The sequence below is a fragment of the Sebastes umbrosus genome, chromosome 21 (assembly GCF_015220745.1).
Source record: "Sebastes umbrosus isolate fSebUmb1 chromosome 21, fSebUmb1.pri, whole genome shotgun sequence".
In the NCBI taxonomy this organism is placed as follows: Eukaryota; Metazoa; Chordata; class Actinopteri; order Perciformes; family Sebastidae; genus Sebastes; species Sebastes umbrosus.
The window spans coordinates 5,719,761-5,747,215 of record NC_051289.1 but is presented as its reverse complement, the minus strand read 5'-3'; the positions used below and the strand labels follow the sequence as shown (position 1 = coordinate 5,747,215).

General features: G+C 40.1%; 3 protein-coding genes across 3 annotated transcripts; 2 read left to right on the top strand and 1 right to left on the bottom strand.

Moving 5' to 3' along the window:
* Positions 1-112: 112 nt before the first annotated feature.
* LOC119480784 (highly reducing polyketide synthase cm3B-like) lies at positions 113-27,368 on the bottom strand. Its single transcript, XM_037757349.1, has 9 exons — positions 27,311-27,368; positions 27,072-27,225; positions 26,582-26,742; positions 26,286-26,489; positions 25,911-26,092; positions 19,930-25,692; positions 11,531-11,534; positions 10,407-10,410; positions 113-759 (listed from the first exon to the last, which is right to left on the bottom strand). The coding sequence occupies exons 1-6, from the start codon at positions 27,366-27,368 to the stop codon at positions 20,221-20,223; spliced, it is 6,231 nt and encodes a 2,076-aa protein (XP_037613277.1). The 3' UTR covers positions 113-759; positions 10,407-10,410; positions 11,531-11,534; positions 19,930-20,220.
* Positions 2,335-7,549, top strand: rdh12l (retinol dehydrogenase 12, like). Its single transcript, XM_037757348.1, has 7 exons — positions 2,335-2,511; positions 2,768-2,883; positions 4,709-4,864; positions 4,953-5,057; positions 6,421-6,630; positions 6,710-6,902; positions 7,054-7,549. Exons 1-7 carry the CDS (start codon positions 2,498-2,500, stop codon positions 7,154-7,156), a joined length of 897 nt encoding a protein of 298 aa, XP_037613276.1. The 5' UTR covers positions 2,335-2,497; the 3' UTR covers positions 7,157-7,549.
* On the top strand, positions 9,155-17,226 carry LOC119480782 (highly reducing polyketide synthase cm3B-like). Its single transcript, XM_037757346.1, has 6 exons — positions 9,155-9,209; positions 9,618-9,771; positions 10,176-10,336; positions 10,442-10,648; positions 10,746-10,927; positions 11,621-17,226. Exons 1-6 carry the CDS (start codon positions 9,155-9,157, stop codon positions 17,159-17,161), a joined length of 6,300 nt encoding a protein of 2,099 aa, XP_037613274.1. The 3' UTR covers positions 17,162-17,226.
* Positions 27,369-27,455: the final 87 nt, after the last annotated feature.

The following is a 27,455-nucleotide window of genomic DNA, read 5'->3' as shown; positions in this document are numbered from 1 at the left end:
TGCTGTTTGAACCACTAATTTATCACATGTGCACACAAGGACATTACCACCACAAGGACAAACATGCAAATAAAACAGATACAGTAATCTATTATTTAAGTATTTATAGCACTGTTTTCCTAAAATTAAAATCAGAATCAAGCAATTACTCCCATCAATCAAGAAATGTTGTCTATAATACAACTATTCTGATGGGTTTTGACAATACTGATATTTGGTATTGCAACTAATGTAAAACATCTTTTATATCATAGAATTTTTTAATGACCATCACTGTAGTTTTAAAAATTGTGATACCAATGAATTCTAACATGTTGTCATGACAACGTGTCAAAAGGTTTTAATTTTTTTGCCTCTTCATGACACAATAAAACAAGCTGCCAATTTCTCTATGCACTTGATAAGGTTGGTTTATTAACAAATATCCTCTCATGCAGATTACACAATTGCAGTTCAATATGTGCTATATACAATATGTACAGCTTCAAAAATCCATTTGAAAGTCAAGACATTTTAATTTCGAATGCATGTACATGTAAAATGTTGGACCAAAAGGCGTCCTATATACAAACTCTACCTTTTACCAACATCATTAAATGACAAAGCAAACAAGTTACAATAACAATAGTGAAGTTCAACATCCAAACATTGCAGTGACAATGACAGTGGAGTTCCATCACATGAAGACATAAGCCAGATCAGGCTGTAACAATACTTACTAGTAGGATAAATTAATCGTGGGTTTTAGTCAGGCGGCAACTGCAAAAAAGAGGTTTGTTTGTATAGAAGTCTATGAGAAAATGAGCCTACTTCTCACTTGATTTATTACATTAGCATTTACCGTTAAGTATGGCAGGAAAGGAGAAAAGTTGACCATGTTTCTGCTAGGTACCAAGCTTGCTCAACCGTTTTCGGAGCACAGAGCATAAAGAGGTGGGACTTAGTTTAGGAAGGGTCAGTTCTTTGATGCAGTATTTAAATACAAGGTCAGACTCTGAGTAGATTCTGCGCAGGAGTTCCTCTTGTTGAGTCATGGAGGGTTTGGTGATCGGAGTCACTGAGTGTCCATCTTGGTTGACGGCTGTTTTGCTGATGATACCCCAGATATGGTCATGGTCTTCTATGGCCTATAAAGCAACAACAAGACGAAAATGAAACGACGAAGGTATAATGTTTTTAACATTGTAAATCATGTCATATATCAGGCAGTTCTCATATACCAGTTGTAACTATACCTATGAAAAGGAATGCACTGTAATTGGAGTGACTGAGTGTCCATCTTGGTTGACTGCTGTTTTGTTGACGATACCCCATATTTTGTTGCAGTCTTTTATGGCCTTTGTATAGAAAATCACACTATTAGTAGGCTATCTTTTATCTCTAGGGCTGGGTATTGTTTAAAAAATGACAATGCCAGTACCAATACCAGTAGCCTACCCTTAAAGTGATACCGATACCAATAGAGTATTCGATACCTATCATGTGAATGGAAGCTGTGTGTGAGTCCGACTGGCTAGCTAATCGCCACCGCACTGCACTGTACTCATACAGCGGTTACCACTGATAACGACGTACCCTAACCAATGGTGACGGGACCGCAATGTCGTGGAAGCGCAACCACCCTCTGGTTATTGTTTTAAATGTTACTTTAAAAAGAGTCACAGTTTATTTATTTTATTATATCTATTTACTTATTTTTACATATAGTCATTTTATAATTTTTACTTTACTGTTAATTATACTGTACATAATTAGTATTGACAAAATGTCATAGTTTAGATCAAAATAAACAAATAAGTAAAAAATCTAAAAAGAAATGTGTACAATAATAATATTAACAATAACAAGAAAAACAAGAACAAGAATAAGAAGAAAAAGAAAAAGAAATACTTTAAAAAGAGTCACCGTTTATTTATTTTATTATTTCTATTTTTTTTTATATTATCATTTTATAATTTTGTTAATTATACTGTACATAATTATTATTGAAAAATATAGTTTAGATCGAAATAAACAAATAAGTATAATAATAAAAAAAATGTGTACAATAATTATATTAACAATTGCAAGAAAAAGAAGAAAAAGAAAAAGAAAAAGAAGAAAAAAAGAAAGGAATTACGTTAAAAAGAGTCAGAGTTTATATTTACATCAATAAAGAAATAAATGAAGTTTCATTAGTTATTGTAAACTTTGCTTCCCACTCGTCCGGCACAGCCCGTATCTATAATCGAACACACCCACCACAGAGGGCGGACCTTAACCTAAAGCTCAACCAATCAGTGATCTCCGACAGCCATGAGGTCGCAGCTGATTGGCTGAAATCCCAGCCAATCAAAGATTAATATCTAATGTCACTTCCGGATTGCACTTTTCAACCAGACACTCATCACGTTTGTGGGACTCTGGTGCTGTTAAACCTTAAATTAAAGACTTGTTTTCTACTTTTTTGAGTTCAGTGTTACACCAGGCAACCACCTGAGTGCTGTGGGAAAGTAAAATGCAGGCTATAAGGTAATATACTCCTTATATTCAGCTGTCTAAATAGATTATGTAATTAATTTAGTTAAGTGGTAAGCTAGTTAACTGCTACTAGTTAATAATACAAGTTTTCTTTGCCTTATTTGAGAGCAAACTAGTTTATTTTTTCTTTGCCTTATTTGAGAGCAAACTAGTATATTTATTTTGTAGTAATGTCAAGTTGCTGTGTCATGGTTCATATCACACCCATCATGTGAGTCAACCAACTCTGATTTCTCAACATCCTCAGAAACTTGTTCCGGGCTGCCTGGTCCTCTGCTGAGAGACTGGATGACAACACTGTGCTCATCACTGGAGCCAACACTGGGATTGGTAAAGAGACAGCCATCGACCTGGCTAAGAGAGGTGAGTCTGTCTGACACACCTACAAACTCATGCAACTTTCAGGACTATTTTTGCTGTGTCATGCTTAGTCTAAAGGCAAGGCAAGTCAAGGCAAGGCAGCTTTATTTGTATTGCACATTTCAGCAACAGAGCATTTCAAAGTGCTTTACATAAACATTCAAGAACATTGTGACAAAGTGCAAAAGAACATTAAGACATAATTAGTCAATAGAGTATAACACACAAGAGTAAAAGCTCTAGTGCAGTATAAGATCATTATCTGGTTTAATAAAAGGCAGCAGCAAACAGGAGAAAAAAAAACTGGGTATCATTTGACATTTTTGGATCTGATAAGATAAGATGAACCTTTATTAATCCCGGAGGGAAATTCAGGTGTCAAAGCAGCAACATCAGCAAACGGAGTGAAACACAGGAGAGGTAAAGGTATACAAAAATTATAAAAACAATAATAGAGATATAAAAGATACAGAGTGAATGGGTGAACATAGTGTGTACAGTCCATCAATAAATAAATGTAGTATGTGCAATAAATACATATAATATGTACATATACGCAGTCTATAAAGGCAAGGCAGCTTTATTCGTATAGCACATTTCAGCAATAGGGCAATTCAAAGTGCTTTACATAAACATTCAAGAACATTGCGACATAATTAAAACAGTTATAAAAACATTAAAGATTAGAAAATAAAAACAAGCTAAAAATAGAATATAACACACAACAGTAAAAGCTCTAGTGCAGTATAAGATCATTATTTGATTTAATGAAAGGCAGCAGCAAACAGGAAAGTTTTACGCTTTGATTTAAAAGAATATAGAATAGAATAAAATAGAAAGCTTTATTGTCATTGTATTAAATACAACGAGATTCACTGTTGCCACTTCTGGTCAGTGCTTTAAAACAAATACTTGACACGACTAAAAAACAAGACTGTGTAAAACACACACAGTTATAAAGTAAATAAAACAGGTAAATAGAAAAAGAACTCAGAGTTGGAGTCCTGCAGGTTTCTGAGAGCTTGGTCCAAATATTTGGTGCATAAAAACTGAACTTCTGCATGTTTAGTTCTGACTCTGGGGACACTAAGCAGACCTGATCCAGATGACCTGAGAGGTCTGGATGGTTCAGAACATAGCAGAAGATCAGACATGTATTTTGGTCCCTAAACCATTTAGTGCTTTGTAAACCAGCAGGAGTATTTTGAAATCAATTCTCTGAGAGACAGGGAGCCAGTGTAGAGACCTCAGAACTGGACTGATGTGATCCACTTTCTAGGTCTTAGTGAGGACTCTAGCAGCAGCGTTCTGAATCAGCTGCTGCTGTTTGATCCATTTTTTAGGAAGACCAGTAAAGACGCCGTTACAGTAGTCAAGTCAGCTGAAGATAAATGCATGGACTAGTTTTTCCAAATCCTGCTGAGACATCAGTCCTCTAATTCTTGCTATATTCTTCAGGTGATAGAAGACTGTCTTTGTAATTGTCTTCATATGGTTGTTAAAGCTCAGGTCAGAGTCCATGACTACACCAAATGTTCTGGCTCTCTGCTTACTACATCATGTATATTACTGGTTGTTTTATCAGCTCTAAACTGGGTATCATTTGACATTTTTAGATCTGATATGGTATAAATAATACCTTAGTTTCTGTACTGATATCAAAACAATACTTTTGATGTGGTTATATGTCCTCTCTAGTTATGAATACAGTACACATAATATACACATTTTGTCACTAGGGGGTGCTGTTCACCCATATTGTCTGCATGTTTATTTAGACATTGCTCATGCTGTTGTATCTCACTGCTGTTTATTGTTTTCTGTTCAGGGGCAAAGGTCATCATGGCCTGCAGGGACATGGATCGAGCGCAGGCCGCTGTGAAAGAAGTCATCGAAAAGTCAGGCAACGAAAATGTTGTCTGCATGAAACTTGACTTAGCAGACAGCAAGTCGATTAGAGAGTTCGCTGAAGCCGTCAACAAAGGTTAACCCATTTATTCCTTAGAGAAATATACACATAAAGGGACTTTTAAAGACACAAACATTTAATTTGTTAATGTCTGTATCTACAGGAGAGCCAAAGCTTAACATCCTCATCAACAACGCTGGTGTGATGGTTTGTCCTTATGGGAAGACAGCAGATGGCTTTGAGATGCAGATCGGTGTCAATCACTTTGGTAAATACAACTATGTAGAACCTTACCTGTATAATAATGAGGAAAGGAGTTAAAGATGTGGTAGTCAAGAATGGACTGTCCTGGACTTAATACACCACCTAGTGTCTGAAATTTTTAATCGCAATCAATCTCATGATCGTCCATAGTTAATCGTGATTAATCGCAGATTTTTTATCTGTTCTAAATGTACCTTAAAGGGAGATTTGTCAATTATTTAATACTCTTATCAACATGGGAGTGGACAAATATGTTTGCTTTATGCAAATGTATGTATATATTTATTATTGGAAATCTTATTGGAAAAATTAACAACACAAAACAATGTCACATATTGTCCAGAAACCCTCACAGGTACTGCATTTAGCATAAAAGAAATGCTCAAAGCTCCGAAAGATCAATTGGATTAATGCGTTAAAGAAATTAGTGGCATTAAAACGAATTTGGGTTAACACGTTATTATCATGTTAACTTTGACAGCCCAGTTACAATCTACTTATAGCGCCATATAATTATAGTTATAAGCACTCCTCCTACATATTACAACTATATTATATATTATAATAGACTATGATCCATGCAACAACAAAACAAATTCAGTGAGTGACCAGCAATTAATAGATAGATAAAATTAATTATGATTATTCGGTGCTATAAAATTATAATGCATTACAAATATGTTTAAAAGACAAAAGTGTCCTAGAAAGTTTTTTTCTCCCTGCATTTGGCTACTTGTGTTCTTACTAAATCTGATATATTATAACAGTACTTTGGTGTCGCTGTGAAGTTTTTAATGGGTTACTTTGGAAATGATAAATGTAAATCCTACATTGATATCGAAGATCGGGACAAAGATCACTTTGTCACACTCACCTGTATATAACCCTCTATTACACATTATTATTTAGCAGAAACTTCCATTTGCTGTTACATATTTACTGGTGTTGATATTATTAGATTGCTGTGCTGGTGTCTGATAAGGCAGATATTCCGTTGATAGATAGAGATAAAGTTTACAGTTTATATGACCTTGACATCAGGACATTTGATCTCTCCCAAAGTTTATAGACCACCGATTTGATAACTTCCTTGTCTGTAAATCTGATCACTAAAAGTCCATGTAGTTTGACTTGGACGTCATTAACCTGACCAATTTGTTGTCACCTTCCAGTCACAGTTCTTACCGGTTTCTAACTAAATATGATAGTTTAAGCAGCAGTATTCAACTATTATAATAGCTATTTCTCTGCAACATAGTAATCAATTATTAAAATAGTTTTTGCCGTAATACTTGTAAGAAACAATATCCTCTTTCCGCTTTCTCAAACTCTGAATTGAACATGAAAGTCACTTCCTTGTCCTCCAGGTCACTTCCTGTTGACACATTTGTTGATTGACCTGATTAAAAGATCGGCGCCAGCCAGGATTGTCACCGTGTCCTCCATGGCTCACTCCTGGGGCACCATCAAGCTGGACGACATCAACAGCGAGAAGAGTTACGACAAGAAGGCCGCCTACTCCCAGAGCAAGCTGGCCAACGTCCTCTTCACCCACTCACTGGCGAAGAAACTAGAAGGTGTGCTTTATACCCCTATCTCTGTCATTTCATGCATTTTAAGAACAGTAACAGTAATCAGGTGTTGAATGTCTTTCAGGCACAGGTGTGACGACGTATTCTCTCCACCCCGGAGTCGTCCAGACAGATTTATGGCGTCATCTGAGCGGCCCTCAACAGTTAGTCATGAAGATGGTCAGTCCTTTCACCAAAAACTCTTCCCAGGGAGCTCAGACGAGCATTTACTGCGCAGTGGAGCCGTCGCTGGCGAAAGAGAGTGGTGGATACTACAGGTACACATTGTTTTTCACATGCAGCTCATCAAATATTTCTTATCAACAACATATGATGCCATTGTGGAGGTCAAGAAGACAATACTAAATGTATGGAAGAGATGATTTATCTAAATTTAACATCGCTCATCTATTACGTCTTTGCTTACAGCGACTGCGCTCCTGTCAGCTGCTCGGCGGCCGGTAAAGACGACGTCCTGGCGCAGAAGTTTTGGGACTTGAGCTGTCAGATGTGGTCGGTGACGTGGGAATGAGTCAACCTGGATTTAAAACAACAATCCTTCAGTTTATAGTGTTTCTTTGCAATATATTTAACTAATACTATTATCTTAATATGAGCTTTCTTACAGTTACATATTTTTCCAGCACTTTTTGTTTTTTTACTTTAAACACAAACTAATTGCACAACATGGTGCTATTTCTAATGATGAAAATAATAAGAATATAATATAAAGTATATCATTTGTAATTATCACAATCTAAAATGCTTTTCTATCCATTTTTATAATAGCTTTGTAGTGGATATTTGGATATGATCGTGGAATAATTCAGAAAATGTGTAATGAGTCAGACTAAGGAGGTTTCTTCATGTCGCAAATGTTTTTTCTGTATCTGTATTTTCTGGCATTAAACCCACTGTTACACTCTATCCTTTTGGTTCTGTCCTTACATGCACATGATTTATATTTCAATTAATTGGATACAAAGAAACACATTTTTGGCCAACTACATATTTACTTTGGAAAAAGTAAACAAACAGCAGCACAACATGACGAAGCAGTATTGTGATTTCATAATTTTGTGTTGTGATGTATTTAGAGCAGGGTGTCTCTGAGGAGTGACGAGAACTATATCAGATTTATGTCGGAGAATAATAGGTGCTTTAAAAACAACAAATCAGTCATTTTGAAGCAGTTACGACAGAGATTTTTGGCGCAGGCCCTGCAAAAAATAAGTTCTTTGGAATATAGTATAAAATACTGCAGTGTCCCATCAACTAACATGTGATGTAACTGTTGATATTAGTTTATAAGTTGTTATATAAATGCCTTCAGAGCCCATTTGGCACAAGCTGCCTTCCCCAACACTTTCCCCCTGATGTTACCTCTGGGCTCGATCACCTTTTTGACAGAGAGTAATAAAGACAACCACAGTTAATAACCTTAATACCATCGTATAAATGATCTCTGTGTGACTGCGGTAGATTGATAAAGGCAATAAAACAGATAACAGCTGAATATGTGCATGACTGGACTGGGAATTTACAAAGGTAACTGCAACTAAGAAAGAAAAACTACCCAGGATTCTGCCTATGAGACTCATTTATCAACCAAATTATCAATATTTTGACTTAAATAGTTAAAGAAAACACTATGAATGACAGTTAACACGGTGCCTTTTAGTACATTAAAAGTTCTTTAACATGTAGTGGTTGTGGAAACCTTATAATCATTTCTCTATGTGTTTATAAACTGTCTTTTTTTGTTCTCATGATATTCTGAGTAATTACTAGTTGCACAATGTGTCCAAAGGTAACTCTGCATACATTATTTATGGACATAATTGCATTGTTTTTGAAAAGAAGCAGAGGTATTATTGCGGCTTTTCCAGAGTTTATTTGAGTGCACTTATCTACGTACTCAACTCAACGTATCTAATCACAACATGACGCTAATGGGAGGTAAATTAAGGCCACTATGCATTACATTGGAGTCATGATAACATTGTTGACTCATAAATACTTAACATATTTCTTATATAAAATGTGGTATTTATTATTTTTAGATGAACAAAGTTGTGAGGTTTCAATTAAAAAATAATATTTTAAACTTGATTTCTTTGATTGATTGTAAAACTGTGATAAACTTCAATGAAACAAGACCTAGAGTCACCCCGTCGTTGGATAACATAATGATTCACTCATTAAACTTGGTCTAATCATTTGCAAAGCGCCATAAATGTGTGCACTGGAGTCCTTCATCTCCATGGCCACGTATACAATCAATCATTAATGTTTAATAAAGAAAAGAAGCCGGCTATAAGAAGTCCGGCGGTGATACCATCACTGAGGGGTATAAGGCAAACGAAATGGATGTAAGGATGCACCGGTGCATGGCACAACGGGACTAATTACACAGTTTTAAAGAATGCTAAACACGTTGTGTTTCTGGATGTGATGGATGTTGCCTGGAGGAAAGGGTGATGGGGCAGTAAAGATTTTTGATTTTGTTTCTCAGTGAAGTTCAGTCAGAATGGAAGAAGGAGACGCTATTGCCGTGGTGGGCATCGGATGCAATTTTCCAGGGGGTAAGCCATTCAAATTTGGGAACTTTTGGTTTGTTTTTTATGTTTCTTAATATTTTTCTGACAAATTTGCCATTTACAGATTTTTCTCTGTTGCTCACAATGTGTATTAAGATAAATGAGCAATATTTCTGAATGTAGTTATAGAAAACTTAAAGACAAACTGCATCATTTCAACATTATTAAATTAAATTAACAGATTAAAATGTGTTCACTTGACACAAATAATCAAAAAAAAATGTGTCATCATTTTATTTTATTAAAATTTAGTTAATTATGTTTGGGGGGAATTGTGCAAATATAAAATACTTAACACAAACAATGGGCATTTTTCCCCTGATCTACCTACTACAATATATAGTACCACAGTTGAGCTTTTAAGCACTATACATATATTTGTTTTCCAAATAGGAGAAGGGCTCGATAATTTCTGGAAGGTTCTGGTCGATGGGAGAAACTGTTCTGTGCCGATTCCCAAAGAGAGATTTGACGTGTCCAGCTGGTATGACCCCGATGACAACAAACCGGGTAAATCCCGCACGGCCAAGGCTGCTCTCATTGACGGGTATGCTCTTTTAAACATTATTATGTAACCTATTTAGATAGATTTTTTTCCTTATTGAGGAAATTCTATCTTAATGTGGTTTGTACCACATTATATGTTATTAATTAAAATAAATACATGCATAAATAAAGGGGAAATTAAACAGAAGAGTAAATAAAAGAAATTAATACAAAGATAAATAAATAAAGAAGCAAATTAAAACAGAAATATCAATTTATGTCACATTTTGTCAATTAATTAATGGCTACTTTTATTTTTAATATTATTTTTGCTATATTTAATGACATATTTATTTATTTATCAAGTCATTTATTTATTTATTTTTGATTTTGGTAGGTTCTGTCCTCCATTATGATTGATTTCTCGATGACTAAATTTGATCTAATGCTTTTTAATGTTTTCAGGTTCAATGAATTCGACCACAAGTTTTTCGGCATCAGCGACAGTGAAGTGGAACAAATGGACCCTCAACAAAAACAGCTCCTTCAGTGTGTCTACCGGGCACTGGAGAACGCTGGGATGCCTATGGAGAACGCCAGCGGGACCAGGACGGGAGTGTTCTTTGGTACTACTGTTCTTTGAATTATCTAACTCTCTTTATAATCTCCATGCAATAACCACCAAGTTATGTGCACCTTTCTTACCAGTTTTTATGTTGCTTTTATTAAAGGCCTAATGAACAGAGATTATGAGACAAATGCTGCACACGTGCACCCAAGTGTGATCAACCACTGGACCGGCACTGGGCTCGCCATGAGTATAGCAGCAAACAGAGTCTCCTATATCTTCAACTTCACTGGACCGTCACTGTCCATAGACTGTGCCTGCTCATCGTCCCTCGTGGCTCTTCATCTTGCCTGTCAATCCATCAAACAAGGTAACTCTGATGGAAAGTCATATCGCGGCATTGTGGTGTTAATTACAGGGATAAGATATTACTATGTGAGATTATGAAACGTGTTTTATCTTATCAGGTGACTGTGATATGGCTGTTTGTGGAGGAGTCAACTGTATCATTGAGCCAAGAGTGTTTGTTGCTCTCAGCAAGGCCAAGATGGTCTCACCTGAAGGGACCAGCAAACCGTTCTCCAACAGAGCAGATGGTTACGGTAGAGGTGAGGGCTGTGGGGTCGTTCTCCTCAAGCCGCTGAAAAAGGTCAGAATATGCAGAGTAATAAATCATTTTTTATTATACAAGCAACCATATAAGATATTAGAACAACATCAATTAATAACTGAATGACTTCCTATCATGGAACAATTTGTTTCTTTAAAACATTAAACAGCGTGAACAATACCCATAAATGTTATATTAGTCAGCAACTTCCGAGTTCCTCTTAGTCCTGTTTCTCTCTACTCACTACATATCATAATATTCAGTTCCCATGTAATTGTATATCAATATGCAACGTATCCTCATACAACAGTTCATATATCTTACAAAAAGTTATTCCACATTTTTCGTGTGTGCAAATGTCCAACAATGTGTCAATTTCCGCTTGTTACATGCATACAGTCTTTTCAAAATAAACCGTCTTCACAGGAAACAACTTGGTTAGGTTTAGGCAACAAAACTACAGTACCTGGTTAGGGTAAGGAAAAGATCGACTTGGTTAGGTTTAGGCAACAAAACTACTTGGCTAGGTTTTGGAAAAGACCGTGGTTTGGGTTAAAATAGCTCCGGAAGTGGCATAACTCAACTACGGAAGTTAGGTGACAAATAAATCAAAGTTTCTGGTTTCACACAGGGTATGAACACCAGTCTTCTGGCATAAGATGATATATGACATAATTTGTTAAAAACATTATACCTTCGTCGTTTCATTTTCATCTTGTTGTTGCTTTACAGGCCATAGAAGACCATGACCATATCTGGGGTATCATCAGCAAAACAGCCGTCAACCAAGATGGACACTCAGTGTCTCCGATCACCAAACCCTCCATGACTCAACAAGAGGAACTCCTGCGCAGAATCTACTCTGAGTCTGACCTTGCAAATGTCTGGTACATAGAGGCACATGGGACTGGAACACCAATTGGAGACCCAACAGAGGCAGGAAGCATCTCAAACGTCATCGCTAAAGCTAAACCTCCTGGTTCAGAGACACTGCGGATTGGCTCTGTGAAGAGCAACATTGGACATACAGAATCTGCAGCTGGAGTGGCCGGACTCATTAAGGTACTCCTAATGATGAAGCACGAGACCATCGTTCCCTCAGTTTTCTACTCTGAAGAGACTGCTAGTGTAGATGCCAAAGTCCTGAACATTAAAGTTCCTAAGGAAACAGAAAAGTGGGAAGCCTCCGGTGCAAGAATTGCAGGAGTTAACAACTTTGGCTTTGGGGGTACAAATGCACACGCCATTGTCAAACAGCACAAACAGTCACGCGTTGAGCAAAAGAATGGTGGGAAACAGGAAAAGTATTTTGTCATGTCGGCAAATTCACCAAAATCTCTTACTCTAATGACGGAAGACACCATTAAACAGCTAGACGCAGATAGCAAAGTTGATCTAGATTCTCTGTTGTACACATCAGCTTGCAGGAGGAGCCATCGAAAGCACAAATACAGAAAGGCCATCGTTGTTTCATCTCTAGTCGATCTTAAAGAGAAGTTAAGTGCAACTGTAGGCAAAAACATTCGCCCGTCCTACTCAGATCCAAGGTTGGTGTTTGTCTTTTGCGGAAATGGCCTCACTTACCATGGCATGTGCAAACAGCTACTAAAACAGGAGCCTGTATTCAGAGATAAGATCAAAGAGATTGCAAAACGTTTCAAAAGACTGAGTGCGCTGAACATCTTGGAAACACTTGAGAGTGAGTTTGAGGGCAGTGACCCAAAGGTTGTCCAGCCACTCCTCTTTGCTATCCAAGTCGCCATTACCACCCTACTCAGACACTGGGGTGTCAAGCCTGATGCAATACTCGGACACTCTGTTGGCGAGGTCGCAGCCGCTCACTGTTCTGGCCTTCTGTCTCTTGATGATGCAGTAAAAGTCATCTATTTCCGCAGCACTCTCCAGAGCAAAGTCACTGGGGGGAAGATGCTTGTGATCAGCAACATGGCTGTATCAGAGGTAACTGCTCTTCTCCCTTGTTATTCTGGTAGAGTTTGCCTTGCTGCTTTCAACAGCTCACAGTCCTGCACCCTTTCAGGTGATGCAGATGCAATTGAGAGCCTTTATAAGGAGCTAAGCACCTCAGCCAACAGTCAGAATCTGTTCCTTCGTGTACTGGATGTCCCTGTTGCTTACCACAGCCACATGATGGACCCAATTCTGCCAGAAATTGAGGAAACAATTGGCTCCTTAGAGGTGAATGAACTAGACACAGAGTTGTTTTCAACAGTGACAGGCAAGGAAGTCCAGCAAAGTGATTTCTGCACAGGGGAATACTGGGCTAGAAACATTCGTGAGCCGGTAGCTTTTGAGCAGGCAGTGAGGTCAGCAACCAAGGGAAAGAAGAATACAGTGTTTGTGGAGATAGGGCCAAGAAGGGCGCTACAGAGAAACATCATGGAATCTCTGGGTAATGAGACAGCTGTTCTTGCCTCGGTGCAGCCAGAGAAAGATCATGAAATGTTAATGTCTGTTGTGTCTAAGCTGTTTGAACTGGGGGTCCATGTAAATTGGAACACCTTCTACAGAGGATATGAGACAATGCCACTGCCTATTCCAAAATACCAGTTTGATTGCTCGGACAGAGATGTTATCATTGGCGCAGCACAGAAAAACACAACCAGCAATCACCCTGTGCTCCGTCAGACAGGAAGTGAAAGCAACATGTTCAGCTGTGATCTGATGTCTGACTCTTCTTTCTACCTGAAAGAGCACAAACACAACGGCATACCCATCATCCCCGGAGCCTTCTATGCTGAGTTGGGTTTAGCCGCATTCATGGCCAGTGCCAAACCAAAAGTACCGCTCAGCTCACTGCAGGTCAGTGTCAATTTTCACAGTCCATTTGTTTTAATGCAGAATTCACCTGAAATGAAGGTGCAACTCGAACAAACAGAGACAGAAACTAAATTCAGGGTACTCTCCCCATCTGCGATGTACGCATCAGGCACAATGGTTTCAAAGAAAGAGAGGCTGATTGAGGAGCAGTGCATTTCACTTAGCTCCATCTACAAAAGATGCAAATCTGTTGTGAGCTCTCAGGAGTTCTATGGGTATCTCTCTCAAGGAGGCTTTCAGTATGGAGACGTCTTCAAGAACAAGGGAGATGTGCACTATGGAGAAGATCTCAAGGAGGCTTTCGCAAATGTCACAGTTCCAGAAGAACTGCAGTCTCAGTTGCATGACTACTGCATTCATCCGGTTGTGCTTGATTTTCTGATGCAGCTTCTCCCAGTTACAGTAGAGCACATTTTTGCTGGTAGACCAGGATTTCCTGCCAAAATAGGGAGTTTGACAGTGTTTGAACCCTTGCAAGATGAGATGATTGTCTATCTGAGAGCAATCGATGTGGGCGTTGATCACTTTGAGATTTGTGGCTGCTTTGCAGATAAAGAAGGAAGAGTGTTGGTTGAGGTGAAGCATGTGATAATCAAGTATCTCGGCAGTCGCTCTCATGTGGTTGAGGAATATTTCTACCACAATGCCTTTAGTGTCATCCCTGAAGGCTACACATCTGCTCCTCCTAAGGCCTTGGTCTTCTGTGACCGTTTGGGGATCTCTAAAGGTCTGCAGCAGTATTTGGACTCAAGGTCTAGATATGTTCCATTCACACATGCAAAAGATATCTTGAGCCATGGGTTTCCTTCTCTCCTGGCAAATCTCAATATAACCGAAATTGAGAAAAACTTTGATGAGGTGTTATTTCTGTGGGGCAAAGAAGACCTCACTTCACTGACAGCTGATGTTGTCCTGCAGAATTTGGCGAACTGCTGTGAGACTTTCCGCCAAATAGTCCTTGAGCTAAAGCGAATTCGCTTTCCCAACTCCATCAGAGCAGTCACCTACTGTTCCTCTGACATCACAGTGGACCACATAAGTCCAGGTTTTGCCGTCGTTGGTATGACGAGATCATTTGCTGCAGAGATACCAGATCTTGCATTTCAGCTGATTGATATAAATACTACCTCTGCTAAGGACATTGCAGCTCTGTCTGAGGTCCTAAGATCGCATCCTTGCAGCAAGTACCCAGAGTTGGTGGTAAAAGATGGACTGATTCTGAAACCTTCCATTGTCCGCACTCCACCTGAGGTCATTGACAGTTCAGAGGGAAGTTTTACCTCTAAAATATCTGAGCCCTGCATCCTACAGACAGCTGAAGCATATAAGATGACTCACCTGAGTGCCATTCACTTTGAGGAGGAGGCCCAGCCAATCAGGGATACATCGGTTGAAATTCGGCCCACTAAGATATGTGTTCATTCGTCTGATTACTTCCCTGTCAGTGCCTCCCATCTGAAATTTGGCCAGACACTGTACTGGAACAAACACTCATCACAGAAACACAAGCTACTGGCTCTTGATTTCAGTGGTACCATTACAGCAGTCGGAAAAGATGTCAGGAAATTGAAAGTGGGAGACCACGTTGCGTCGTGTTACCCTGTGGTGGCAGCCAGCAAGGTCAGAGTGCCAGAGGACGTTTGCTACAGCACCAAGAGGTTCCCATTCCTTCAAAAAACACCCTGTGTTTCCTACTTCGTGCTAGCATGGGAGATCCTGCATCGCGCCTTGCCCAGAGCTAAACATAATCTAGGAATCATATCCTCTGTTCCTGATTCTGCTCTGATGAGAGTTTTGGCACACACTGCTTACAAGTCAGGTTTGAATGTGATTATTGGCACACAGTGCAATGGCTCTTTTGTGGATGTCAGTCAAATGGATGTATTTGTCATCTTGCCTCCATTTGATGAATCTCTGATCATAAAAATTGGCAACTTTCCAGCTGTCCAACATGTTGTTTTCATCTGCGAATCTCAGATGCAGTGTTTGCTTGCTCAGGACGTGTTCCGAAGTGTAAAGGAAAGTGTTCACGTGCAGACAATTCAGATGCCAGTCATTTTGCAAAAGGGATCCTTGAGTGCACATAGGCCATACATTTATCACTGGCTGAAATCCTTGAACTTGAGCAGGAAATTTGCTCTCGAAAGCTTTACCTTTCAGAATGTGAAATCTGAAAGCATTGAGAGCCTTCATTCAGAGACCCCCAAATCATACTTCAACTTGAAGAAGCTGGCTGTTGTGGCTCTGGAAGAAAACGTCAACAGTACGCTGTCTGACATCCCATTGTTGCCAACAAAAAAACAGCTTTTCCGAAAGAGAGCAGTGTACGTAGTGGCAGGTGGTCTTTCTGGTCTGGGCTTTGAAACCGTCAAGTTCATCTCGCAAAGAGGGGGGGAGTACATTGTCATACTCTCCAGGAGCAAGCCCACAACAGATGTGCAGCAAGAGCTACACAATGTGGAGAAACAGTGTGGGAACTGCATCACTGCCATGGAGTGTGACATATCTGTGACTGAGTCTGTGCACAAGGTTATCAGTGTCATCAGCCAGAAATACTCTCATTGTCCAATCAGAGGAGTGTTTCACAGTGCAGTTGTGTTGCATGATGGGCTGATTGAGACCCTTGACAGATCTCTTTATGAGAAAGTTCTCAAACCCAAAGTAAATGGTGTACTGAATTTGCACCATGCAACAAAGCACTGTCAATTGGATTACTTTGTGTGTTACTCCTCAATCTCAGCTTTTCTGGGAAACGCGTCACAAACGAACTACGCAGCAGCCAACACATTCCTTGACATGTTCTGTCAGTACCGGCGCAAACTCGGGCTGCCTGGACAGTCTATCAACTGGGGAGCTCTAAACCTCGGTCTCCTCTTGAATAAGGAACATTTCCAGCGGTTCCTGGAGGCAAAGGGGATGATGGTGTTGGATGTGGCTGAGATTTATAAAAGTCTGGAGCAATGCCTTGTGCTCAATCGACCCCAACAGGCTGTTTGCAGGTTTCACTTCAGAAACATCAGGTACAACATCCTCTCTCAAAATGCAGCCTTGACCATGCGCCTGACTGCATTGGTAGATGAGGCTTTCCAAAAATCCAAAGAGACAGACTCTCAAACTAAACAAGCTGAAGTCGTCTCACCAAAAGATTACGTTGTCTCTCTGCTTTGTGAGACCATCGGCATGGATAAAAGTGAGCTGAAAGATGATTCGCCTCTTTCATCCTTAGGCATTGACTCCATGCAGGCCATGACTCTGCAGAATCTCATCTTTCAGGAGAGAGGTGTGAATGTGCCTCTGGTGAAACTGCTGGATCCCAATGCCACGCTGTCAACGGTAGTAGCTATACTGAGTGAGGAAGGTGAAGGTGAAAGTTTCAGTGATAACAAAGAGTCTCTTCCCGTTGAAGGCATGGGTGTTGTTACTACCAGATTGTAAAATTGATAATGCAGGCTGTTGTCATATACCGTTCGTAGCTATACCTTCAAAAAATAATACGCTGTGATTTGTATATATCCCACAAAATCAATTTATATGTATTCCACGTAATCGTGAACCAAGTATAAAGAGTGGTAAACGCCACATAGGGAGGAGGTCAGGGTGGATGAGTGGTTCAAAAAGCATTGGACTTTACCCCGGAGACCGCTGTTCGTGTCACCTGTGAAACCAGAAGGCAACGTTGATTTATTTTATTCACTTAACTGTACATAAATTATGCCACTTCCGGAGTTATTTTAACCCAAACCACGATCTTTTCTTAAACCTAACTAAGTAGTTTTGTTGCCTAAACCTAACCAAGTTGTTTCCTGTGAAAACGGAAGTGTATTTTGAAAAGACTGTAGGCATATAACGAGCGGAAAATGACACGTGTTTCTAGATATTTGTAGGAAAACGCACGAAAAATGAGGAATAACTTTTTGTAAGATATCATATGAACCGTTGTATGAGAATATGTTGAAAAATAATTAATGCAGATACAGAAATGTAAACAACAGTTATCAGAACAATATAATACTGGACTAGTTGATATTTTTATTATAAGGCTTATGGTGGCCATTGCAATACAACAGCATTCTTGTGTTAATGTCACATATCTATACTGTTTTTGCCTATTTTCTTCTTTTTTTTTGTGATTTTTGGCTCTTGTTATTGTTTTGGCTCATTTTTGTAGTTTTACAGCCACCAATTTTAAATGGATGTTTGTTTTTTTATCACAGTTTTACTCATTCTGTTTAGTGATATGTTCATGAAGTAAACAGGAAAAACAGTCAGTTGTAGATAGATGATGATTTTAATTGTGAATTATTTATGTAAATAACTGTAACAGCATTCTTGTGTTAATGCCACATATTTATACTGTATTTTGCTTTTTTTGTTGTTGTTGTAGGTTTTTGGCTGTGCTTATTGTTTTGGCTTATTTTGGTAGTTTTACAATGTTTTACATTGTTATAATGTTGTTTTACTCACTTTTTTGGTGACATCCCCAATTTTCAATGGATATTTTATATCACAGGTTTACTCATTCTGTTTAGTGATATGTTCATGATGTAAACACAATTGTTGATAAATGTTGATTTTAAGAGTCAATAATTTATGTAAATAAATGTAAATATAAGTGTTAATGGGAGTACATTTGTCATGTTATCATCTTGGCAGACTAGTTTTTCCTTGTGTTTCCTCTGTTTCCCTGCCCTTTTGTCTCTTGTGTGTTTTCCCTGTGTGTCTAGTCTGTCAGTGTGTTGGGAGGTGTGGCCTTCCCCCTCCCCCTCCTCCTGGGCAGGCACTGCTGGAGCAGCTGACAGCAATCAAGTAATCAACCAATCATCACACACACCTGCAGTATATCTACCCCGGTCTTCCTGCCACTCATCGCCAGATCGTTCCGTCACTCACAGTGGTACATGACGTATTCAGGCTCCCTTGTATCTTGGTTTTTGACTTGCTCATGCTCGTGTTTTTTGGATTTTTGGATTCACCCTGTTTTGTCCTCTGTTCAGCTGTGGCTGCTTCCTGATACCAACCTGCCTGCTCACTCCTACACGCTGCTCCTAATCGACCTGGATCCTTACCTCCAGGAACTCCAGCCCTGTTCACAGTTCATTTTATATTATTGTAATAAATTATATATTTGTTACACCTTCAAAAGACTTGTGTTTGTGCTTGCAATTGAGTCCACGCTTTTGGTGAACAAGATCATAACAACATTCTTAATTATTATTGACTTTCATCAATCTTTCAAGCTCGTCTGTAAATTTCAAATCTGTCAAAGGGGTCAGTCCTCATAATGCTTACGTCAACTTACTTTATCTGCCTGTTTTACATTAACTCATTTCTCACAGGTCATGGTCAGTTGTTATCACTGATAGCTCATTGATTCTGATTGATTATCATCCTTATGGTGATGATGATGGAACAAAACATGTGATGCAGTAAATTGGCATGTCCCATAAATGTTCCATTGGGGGCGTGTATGATTACTTTAGCCTTTTGTTGTTTGAACCACTAATTTATCACATATGCAGACAAGGACTTTACCACCACAAGGACAAACATGCAAATAAAACAGATACAGTAATCTATTATTTAAGTATCTATAGCACTGTTTTCCTAAAAGCAATTCCGACTATAATACACTATTCTGAGGGGTATTATCAGTTGATAATACTGATATTTAGTATTGCAACTAATGTAAAAACATTTTTGACATCACAGCATTTTTTAATGACCGTCACTGTAGTTTGAAAAATTGTGATACCAATGAATTCTAACATGTTGTCATGACAACGTGTCAAATGTTTACATTTTTTTGCCTCTTCATGACACAATAAAACAAGCTGCCAATTTCTTTATGCACTTGATAAGGTTGGTTTATTAACAAATATCCTCTCATGCAGATTAAACAATTACACTTCAATATGTGCTATATACAATATGTACAGCTTCAAAAACCCCATTTGAAAGTCAAGACATTTCAATTTCGAATGCATGTACATGTACAATATTGGACCAAAAGGGGTGCTATATACAAACTCTACCTTTTACCAACATCATTAAATGACAAAGCAAACAAGTTACAATAACAATAGTGAAGTTCGACATCCAATCAGTGCAGTGACAATGACAGTGGAGTTCCATCGCATGAAGACATAAGCCAGATCAGGCTGTAACAATACTTGCTAGTAGGAAAAATTAAGTCAGGCGGCAACTCTGAAAAGTGAAGCCAATGCTGAAGTGCCTTAAACTTGCATTCTTTCTAATAGCCAGCAGGGGGCAACTCCTTTGGTTGCAAAAAATAAGTCTGTTTGTATAGAAGTCTATGAGAAAATGAGCCTACTTCTCACTTGATTTATTACATTAGCATTTACCATTAATTATGACAGGAAAGGAGAAAAGTTGACCAAGATTCTGCTAGGTACCAAGCTTGCTCAACTGTTTTCGGAGCACAGAGCGTAAAGGGGTGGGACTTAGCTTAGGAAGGGTCAGCTCTTTGATTTAAATTATCCATCATTCTTTACCATAGCTGCCAAAGTGGCCAGTGTGCTGTTGGGGTCCAATATTCTAACTAAAGGTACATTCACACCTGTCTCTTGGAAAACCTTATTCTGCAGAGTCATGGCCAACATTGAGTCAATACCCAGTGCACACAGAGCTGAGTCATCATCCAGGTCATCTACACTAACATTGCTGATGTCACTGACAATTGCTCTCACACTGTCATGTGTGGAAGACAAATGCTGAACCCTGGGTTCATTACTTAGCTCGTCTTTTAGCTCCATTTCCACTAAAGCTGACAGACGCTCTCTGAGAGACGCATTTTGTGAAAGCACATGAATGTGAAGATTTTTGAAGTTGAACTTGCATATGACTTGTTGTGGTCTGTTCATCACAAGACACTTTTCAAGTGCCTCTTGAACATCACACACATCCATTGTCATCATCCCCTTTGCCTCCAGAAACTTTTGGAAATGGTCTTTGTTCAACAAGAGACCGAGGTTCAAAGGACCCCAGTTGATGGACTGTCCAGCAAGTCCAAGGTTTCTCCGATAATGACAGAATGTGTCAAGGAAAGAATTGGCTGCTGCGTAGTTACATTGTGAGGCATTGCCGATGAATGAAGAGATGGAGGAGTAGCACACAAAGGAATCCAGTTTGTTGTGAAGTGTTGCATAGTGAAGGTTTAGAGCCCCACTCACTTTGGGCTGCAGCACCTTTCGGAAAAGGGACTCATCAAGGTTTTCGATCAATGCATCATGTAATACTGCAGCACTGTGAAACACTCCTTTGATTGGACAAGAGGAGAACTTTTGTTCGATCTTTGAGATCGCGTCCACGACCTGCATCGACACAGAAACGTCACATTGGACGTTCATTATTGTCACCCCATATCTTCTCTGGAGGAGTTCCATTTCAAACTGCATTTCTTCAGTCGGAGTACTTCTGGAGAGTGTTGCAATACAACCTCCACCATTGTGGGCAATGAACTTTACCGTCTCAAGTCCCAAACCAGAGAGCCCTCCGGTTACAATATAAACACAGCTTTGTTTAAAGAGTTGTCCAGGCCTTGTAAGCAAAGGGATATGTGACACTAGACAATCAGATTCTCTGTGGTCTAGAACAACTTGCTGCACCGTCTTCGTTGTGAAGTAGGACTCTGAATCAGGCTCTTTTGTGCTTGATGATTGAAAAGTCTCCCTTTTCAAAGGTAGAGATACTGTATCAAAGCCTAATGACAACAACCAATTAGAGATAGTCCTGTTTTGTACTTGCAGATTGGCTCTCTGGAGAACATTAGCCACATCAAGTCTATGTACATGCATGTGTTCACTCTTCAATGCAAACATGTTTTCTGAGAGTGAGGATGACATGTGATTGCTACATACAAAAATAATGTGTCTATCGTGACCACCGCTGTCATGCATCCCCTGCCAAGAGTGATCAAATGGGGGCAGAAAAACGAATGCATGACTCTGATGAAAATGCAGAGATTCTCCTCTGCAATGTGGCATAGACGAAACATTCCAGCCGGACCTGTTTGCTGTCAGAGCCAAAACTTTCACCAGAGCAGAGGCTGAGTTGGAGGAGATGATGATCAGCTTCCTGTGCTGTTGTCTTACCTGGGGCAGCATTCTCTGCAGGATCTCCCATGCCAGTATGAAGAAAGACACACATGGAGTCTCTTTCAGAAACAGGAGTCTCTTTGTGCTGTAGCACACGGCTTCAGGAATTATAACCTTTGCAGTGGCAGCAACTGGATAACATGAAACAATATGATCTCCCACTCTTAGATTACAAACATCTTTCCCAACAGCTGTTACAATGCCGCTAAAATCTAAAGCGAGAAGCTTGTGGTTCTGTGACGTATGCTTGTTCCAATACATTGTCTTGCCAAAGTTCAAATGTGAAGTGGTGACAGGAAAGTAGTCGGATGAATGAGCGCACACATTGGTTAGCTGAATCTCAACTGACTTCTCTTGGATAGGATTTGGGTTTGTGTCGTAGGGGTTGGCAGACAAGTGAGCCATTCTGTATGGATCAGTCGTCTGTAGAACGAAGTCGCTCACAGGGTGCATATCACCTTCACATAAAGCCCCGCCCCTCATGGGGGTCCGTGCTATTCTTGTAGTTGATGCTTGGCCATTGCTGATCATGACCTCTTGTTGTTTGCAGGTGTTTATCACACGAACCAGCGTTTGAATGTCTTCACTGGTCACAGAAGCAAGGTCAATCAGTTGGAAAGTGAGACCCGCCATCTCTGCTGCACAAGCCCTCGTCATACCAGACAGCACAAAACCAGGACTGACGTGATCCACAATCATTCCTGTTGATCTATAGGTTATGACGCGGACAGTGCAAGAGCGTTTGCTCTCTTTCAAGGCTAAAACGATCTGGCGAAATAGCTCGCAGCAAGTCACCAAGCAGTCCAGCATCTTCTCAGATGACAAATGGCTGAGGTCCTCTAGCCCCCAAATGAAGAGAACATTTTCCAAATCCACATTGGTGTTAAGTGAGCCAAACACTAAATTTCGAACTTCGTCTGCCATCCAATGCTCTCTGCTCTCCACAAGTGCTGACTCTGGGTGTATGTATGGCCTGAGTCCTTTAGCAAAGCCAAGTTTGTCTTCAAAAACTATTGCTTTTATTTGCTGATTTTGCAAGTCTCTCTCGTCAGGAATTGCTGTTATTTCATTGTGGAAGAACCGTGACTGAAGAACACTTGAACAATTGCCCAAAAATGAGATCCTCACCCCCTTAAGTTCCACCAGTACATGACCCTCTGTGGTGGAAAAGCAACCACATACATCAAGGTAGTCTGGAGTCTCTTCAGTGGCTCGTAAGTACATGACCATTTCCTCTTGTAGTGGTCCTGATATGGCTATACTGCCGATAGCTGAGGGGAATCCCTGCTTGGCTGTTAGCTGTCCGATAGCTACCACAGCAGTCATTTGCAAGAAATAGTCTAATAGCACAGGGTGAATGAAATACTCATGAAGGTGTTCTACAAGTTCATCAGAGACTTGAATTGCTGTCACCGCTTCCTTGAACTCATCTCCAAAATGCACATCATCAAGCTGTTTGAAGACAGCGCCATATTCAAATCCTGCTTGAGAAAGAATTGAATAAATCTCTTTTCTCTTCATAACCAATTTACACCTTTGGGTGATCATGTCAAGACAAATGGTTGGTTCTTCCAACAGCGGTTGGCCATCTGTACACCTGTATGTGCCGGAGGCATGTGTTGCAACAGAAGACTGTATTTTAAATGAAGCCCCGTTCTCTGTCTGCTCCAGTGTCACTTTCAACTGATGACAGTTTGAGCTTAGTGTAAGCAGACTCTCAAATTTTACACTGAGCTGGAGCAGAGATACTGGTTTCTTTGGCCTTAAACTTGCCATCACTGAGGCATAAGCTAGTTCGACATAGAACGCGCCTGGCACAATGGGAACACCATTATTTTTATGCTCCCAAAGATATGGTGCAGTCTCCAATGAGAGGTTGCACATGTACTCTTTGTGCTTTATTTGGGATATGAGCGTATGGGGGGAAAACGCAGATGATTCCCCACCTTTTCTCAGAGCCTCAAAATTCAGTTCTTTCTTTGTGTTGACAAACTGATAAACTGGAAGAGATGTGGGCAATGTCTCACAACCCCTGTAGAGCTGATGCCAGTCCACACTGGTGCCCAGTTCATATAGCTTTGCCACGGTAGACAAGATTGTGTCGTAATCTTTCTCTGGCTGGACAGAGGGAAGAACTATGGCGTTATTTCCCAAAGTTTCATGTATGTTCCTTTGGAGAACCCTACGAGGTCCGATCTCCACAAAGACCACATTTGTCCTTGATTGCTTGTCTTTGGTGGCAGCACGCAGTGTTTGCTCAAATAAGACGGGCTCTCGGATGTTCCTTGCCCAGTAGCTTCCTGTTCTAAAGTCGCCATCTGAACAACTGTCTCCAGTCACCGTTGAAAAGAGTTTGCACTCTTTGTTGTTGGCATCCAAGGGACCAACACTTTTATCAATGCCATCTAGTATAGGATCCATCATATGGCTATGGTATGCTGCTGGCACATCTAACTCATGGAGGAAGACATTTTTCTCTGTAAACACAATCTTCAGCCTCTGATGGAGGATGTCTATAGCATCTGCATCCCCTGTCAGAGTGCAGGACTGGGGGCTGTTGAACGCAGCAACACAAATTTTCCCAGAAAACTCTGGAAGGATTTTCAGTACCTTTTCTATGGCCACATTACCAACAACAAGCATTTTTCCCCCTGTGACCTTACTCTGAAGAGTACTGCGGTGGTATAACACTTTCACGGCATCCTTGAGAGACAAGAGACCAGAACAGTGAGCGGCAGCAACCTCACCGACAGAGTGTCCAAGCACTGCATCAGGTTTGACGCCCCAGTGCTTGAGGAGAGCTGCAATGCCAACCTGAATTGCAAAAAGAAGAGGCTGAACGACATTTGGCTTGCTAAAATCATCATTATCATATTCACCAGCAAGCCATTGAGTGATGCTAATGCTTTTATGACTCTGGAAGAGATTCTCAACTTCTCTGACCTTATCTCTGAAAACAGGAACCTCTCTCAGGAGCTGCTTGCACATACCCCTGTAGGCAACCCCATTTCCACAAAACACAAAGACCACCTGGATGTCAGACCTTATTGACTCAACCTTTGTTTTCAATGCAGATGTTAGCTGACGTTTTAAATCTGAGATGGAAGATGTTGGGAAGGCCTTCCTATATTTGTGTCTAGCATGACTCCTTCTGCATGCTGAAGTGTATGACAGTGCTTGTAAGTCAAGTGTTTGATCGCTGCAAAGCCTCTGGTGGGTGTCAGTGATGGACAGGATAAGCGATTTCTCAGAGGCTGCAGATATTACAAAGACTTTTGGACAGCCTTTTGGGATCTGTGTGGGAACGGTGGTCTGTCTGTACTCTCTTACAATCACATGTGCATTTGTGCCTCCAAACCCAAAGCTGTTGATCCCAGCTACCCTTCCTAATGACCCCTTGGGCTTCCATCTTTCAGCTTTAACCGGAATACTTATACTCAGAGCTTTTACATCTACACTGGCACTGTCTTCTGAGTAGAAAGCTGAGGGAACAATAGTCTCATGCTTCATCATTAAGAGTACCTTAATGAGTCCGGCCACTCCAGCTGCAGATTCTGTATGTCCAATGTTACCCTTCACAGAGCCAATCCGCAGTGTCTCAGAACCAGGAGGTCTGGCTTTAGCGATGACGTTTGAGATGCTTCCTGCCTCTGTTGGATCTCCAACTGGGGTTCCAGTCCCATGTGCCTCTATGTACTGGACATCGGCAAGGTCAGACTCTGAGTAGATTCTGCGCAGGAGTTCCTCTTGTTGAGTCATGGAGGGTTTGGTGATCGGAGTCACTGAGTGTCCATCTTGGTTGACCGCTGTTTTGCTGACGATACCCCATATTTTGTTGCAGTCTTTAATGGCCTGTGTATAGAAAGCAGGCTATCTATCATCTCTTGGATTGGGTATCGTTTAAAAAATTTGAAAAAAAAGGATTGACTGTGGGTATTGTTTAACTGGAGAAGTTTAAATACTATTTGGTACTGGGCTATTTACTGATATCCAGCCGTAATTATGTTTACTGTTTTCAGTTTATCAATGGCATAAAATTACTGTAAAAAATAATCACAATGCTTGCTTACATTTTTCAGAGGCTTCAGGAGAACCACACCACATCCCTCCCCTCTTCCATAGCCGTCTGCTCGGCTGGAGAAAGGTTTGCTGGTCCCTTCAGGCGAGATCATCTTTGCCTTGCTCAGAGCAACAAACACTCTTGGCTCTATTATACAGCTGACACCTCCACAAACAGCCATGTCACAGTCACCTGATAAGATAAAACACATTCCATAATCTCACATAGTAATATCTTATCCCTGTAATTAAAACCACAATGCCGCGGCATGACTTTCCATCAGAGTTATGCTGCGGCAATAAAATATGGAACTATTGAATGTGATGCACTGATTAGCTTGCTTTTAGGCATGGCATTTGTAAGGGAAAAAAAGTGAACCACATACCTTGCTTTATAGCCTGGCAGGCTAAATGTAGAGCCACCAAAGATGAAGAACAGGCACTGTCAATGGCGAAAGACGGGCCAGTGAGATCAAATGTGAAGGATATTCTATTGGCAGCAACGCTCATGGCTGTCCCAGTGCCGTTGTAGTGGGTTATCGTAGCAGGACTGTTACTTCGGAGTATCTCGTAATCCCTGTTCATTAGACCTGCAACATTATTATAAAAGCAGAGTACGTCACAATTTGTGTGTCGTGAAATTGTGCTCGTTTTGAATGTATCATAAAACGATAGCGATCACCTATGTAGACTCCAGTTCTGCTGCCATTGATGCTCTCCATCGCCATTCCCGCATCTTCTAATGCCCTGTATGTACACTGCAGAAGGAGTTTCTGTTGAGGATCCATGAATTCAGCCTCTGCTTCAGTAATGCCAAAAAACTTGTGATCAAACTCGTTGAATCTGAAATATAAAACATAGCAGATCTCAATAGCAGCAGTAACATCTCTCAATTGAAGGATTAACACTTAAAGTCTGAGTAAAGCAAAGTTGATCAAATTCTGATGGTAAAACGAGTCATTTTGTGGGGTTTTGACGCTCAAAACAATTTTAAACATGTTTTGGAGGAGGAGTTATGCTAAGGATGGCTCCAGTGCGTCATCATGCCATGATTTCAGGCCCGCCCAAAAAATCCTGAACACAATAATGGAGAAAAAAAATTCTGTGTGTTGCGGTCTTAAATCTCTGATTTAACTTTACCCGGACTTTAATCTTTAACAGATGATGCTTACCCTTCTATAAGAGCTGCTTTGGTTGTCTGTGTCTTTCCGGGTTTGCTGTCATCAGCATCGTACCAAACAGATGTGTCAAATCTCTCTGCTGGAATATCTACAACACAGTTCTTTCCCTCCAACAGAACCGTCCAGAAGTTGTCCAACCCTTCACCTAAAATAAAATGGACCACAATACCTTTAATTTAACCTTAAGACAACTTGGAAAAAATCATTAATCCAAAATGCTTGCGTCATACCTCCGGGGAAATTGCATCCAATCCCAATAACAGCTATGTCATTCTCTGGGTCCTCCATTGTTCCTTTAAGATGGTAGTGAAGTTGCTTTATTCTAAAAGCCAAAGTGAAGCCTCTCCATAGTGAAGCTTAATGTCCAGTCCTTGT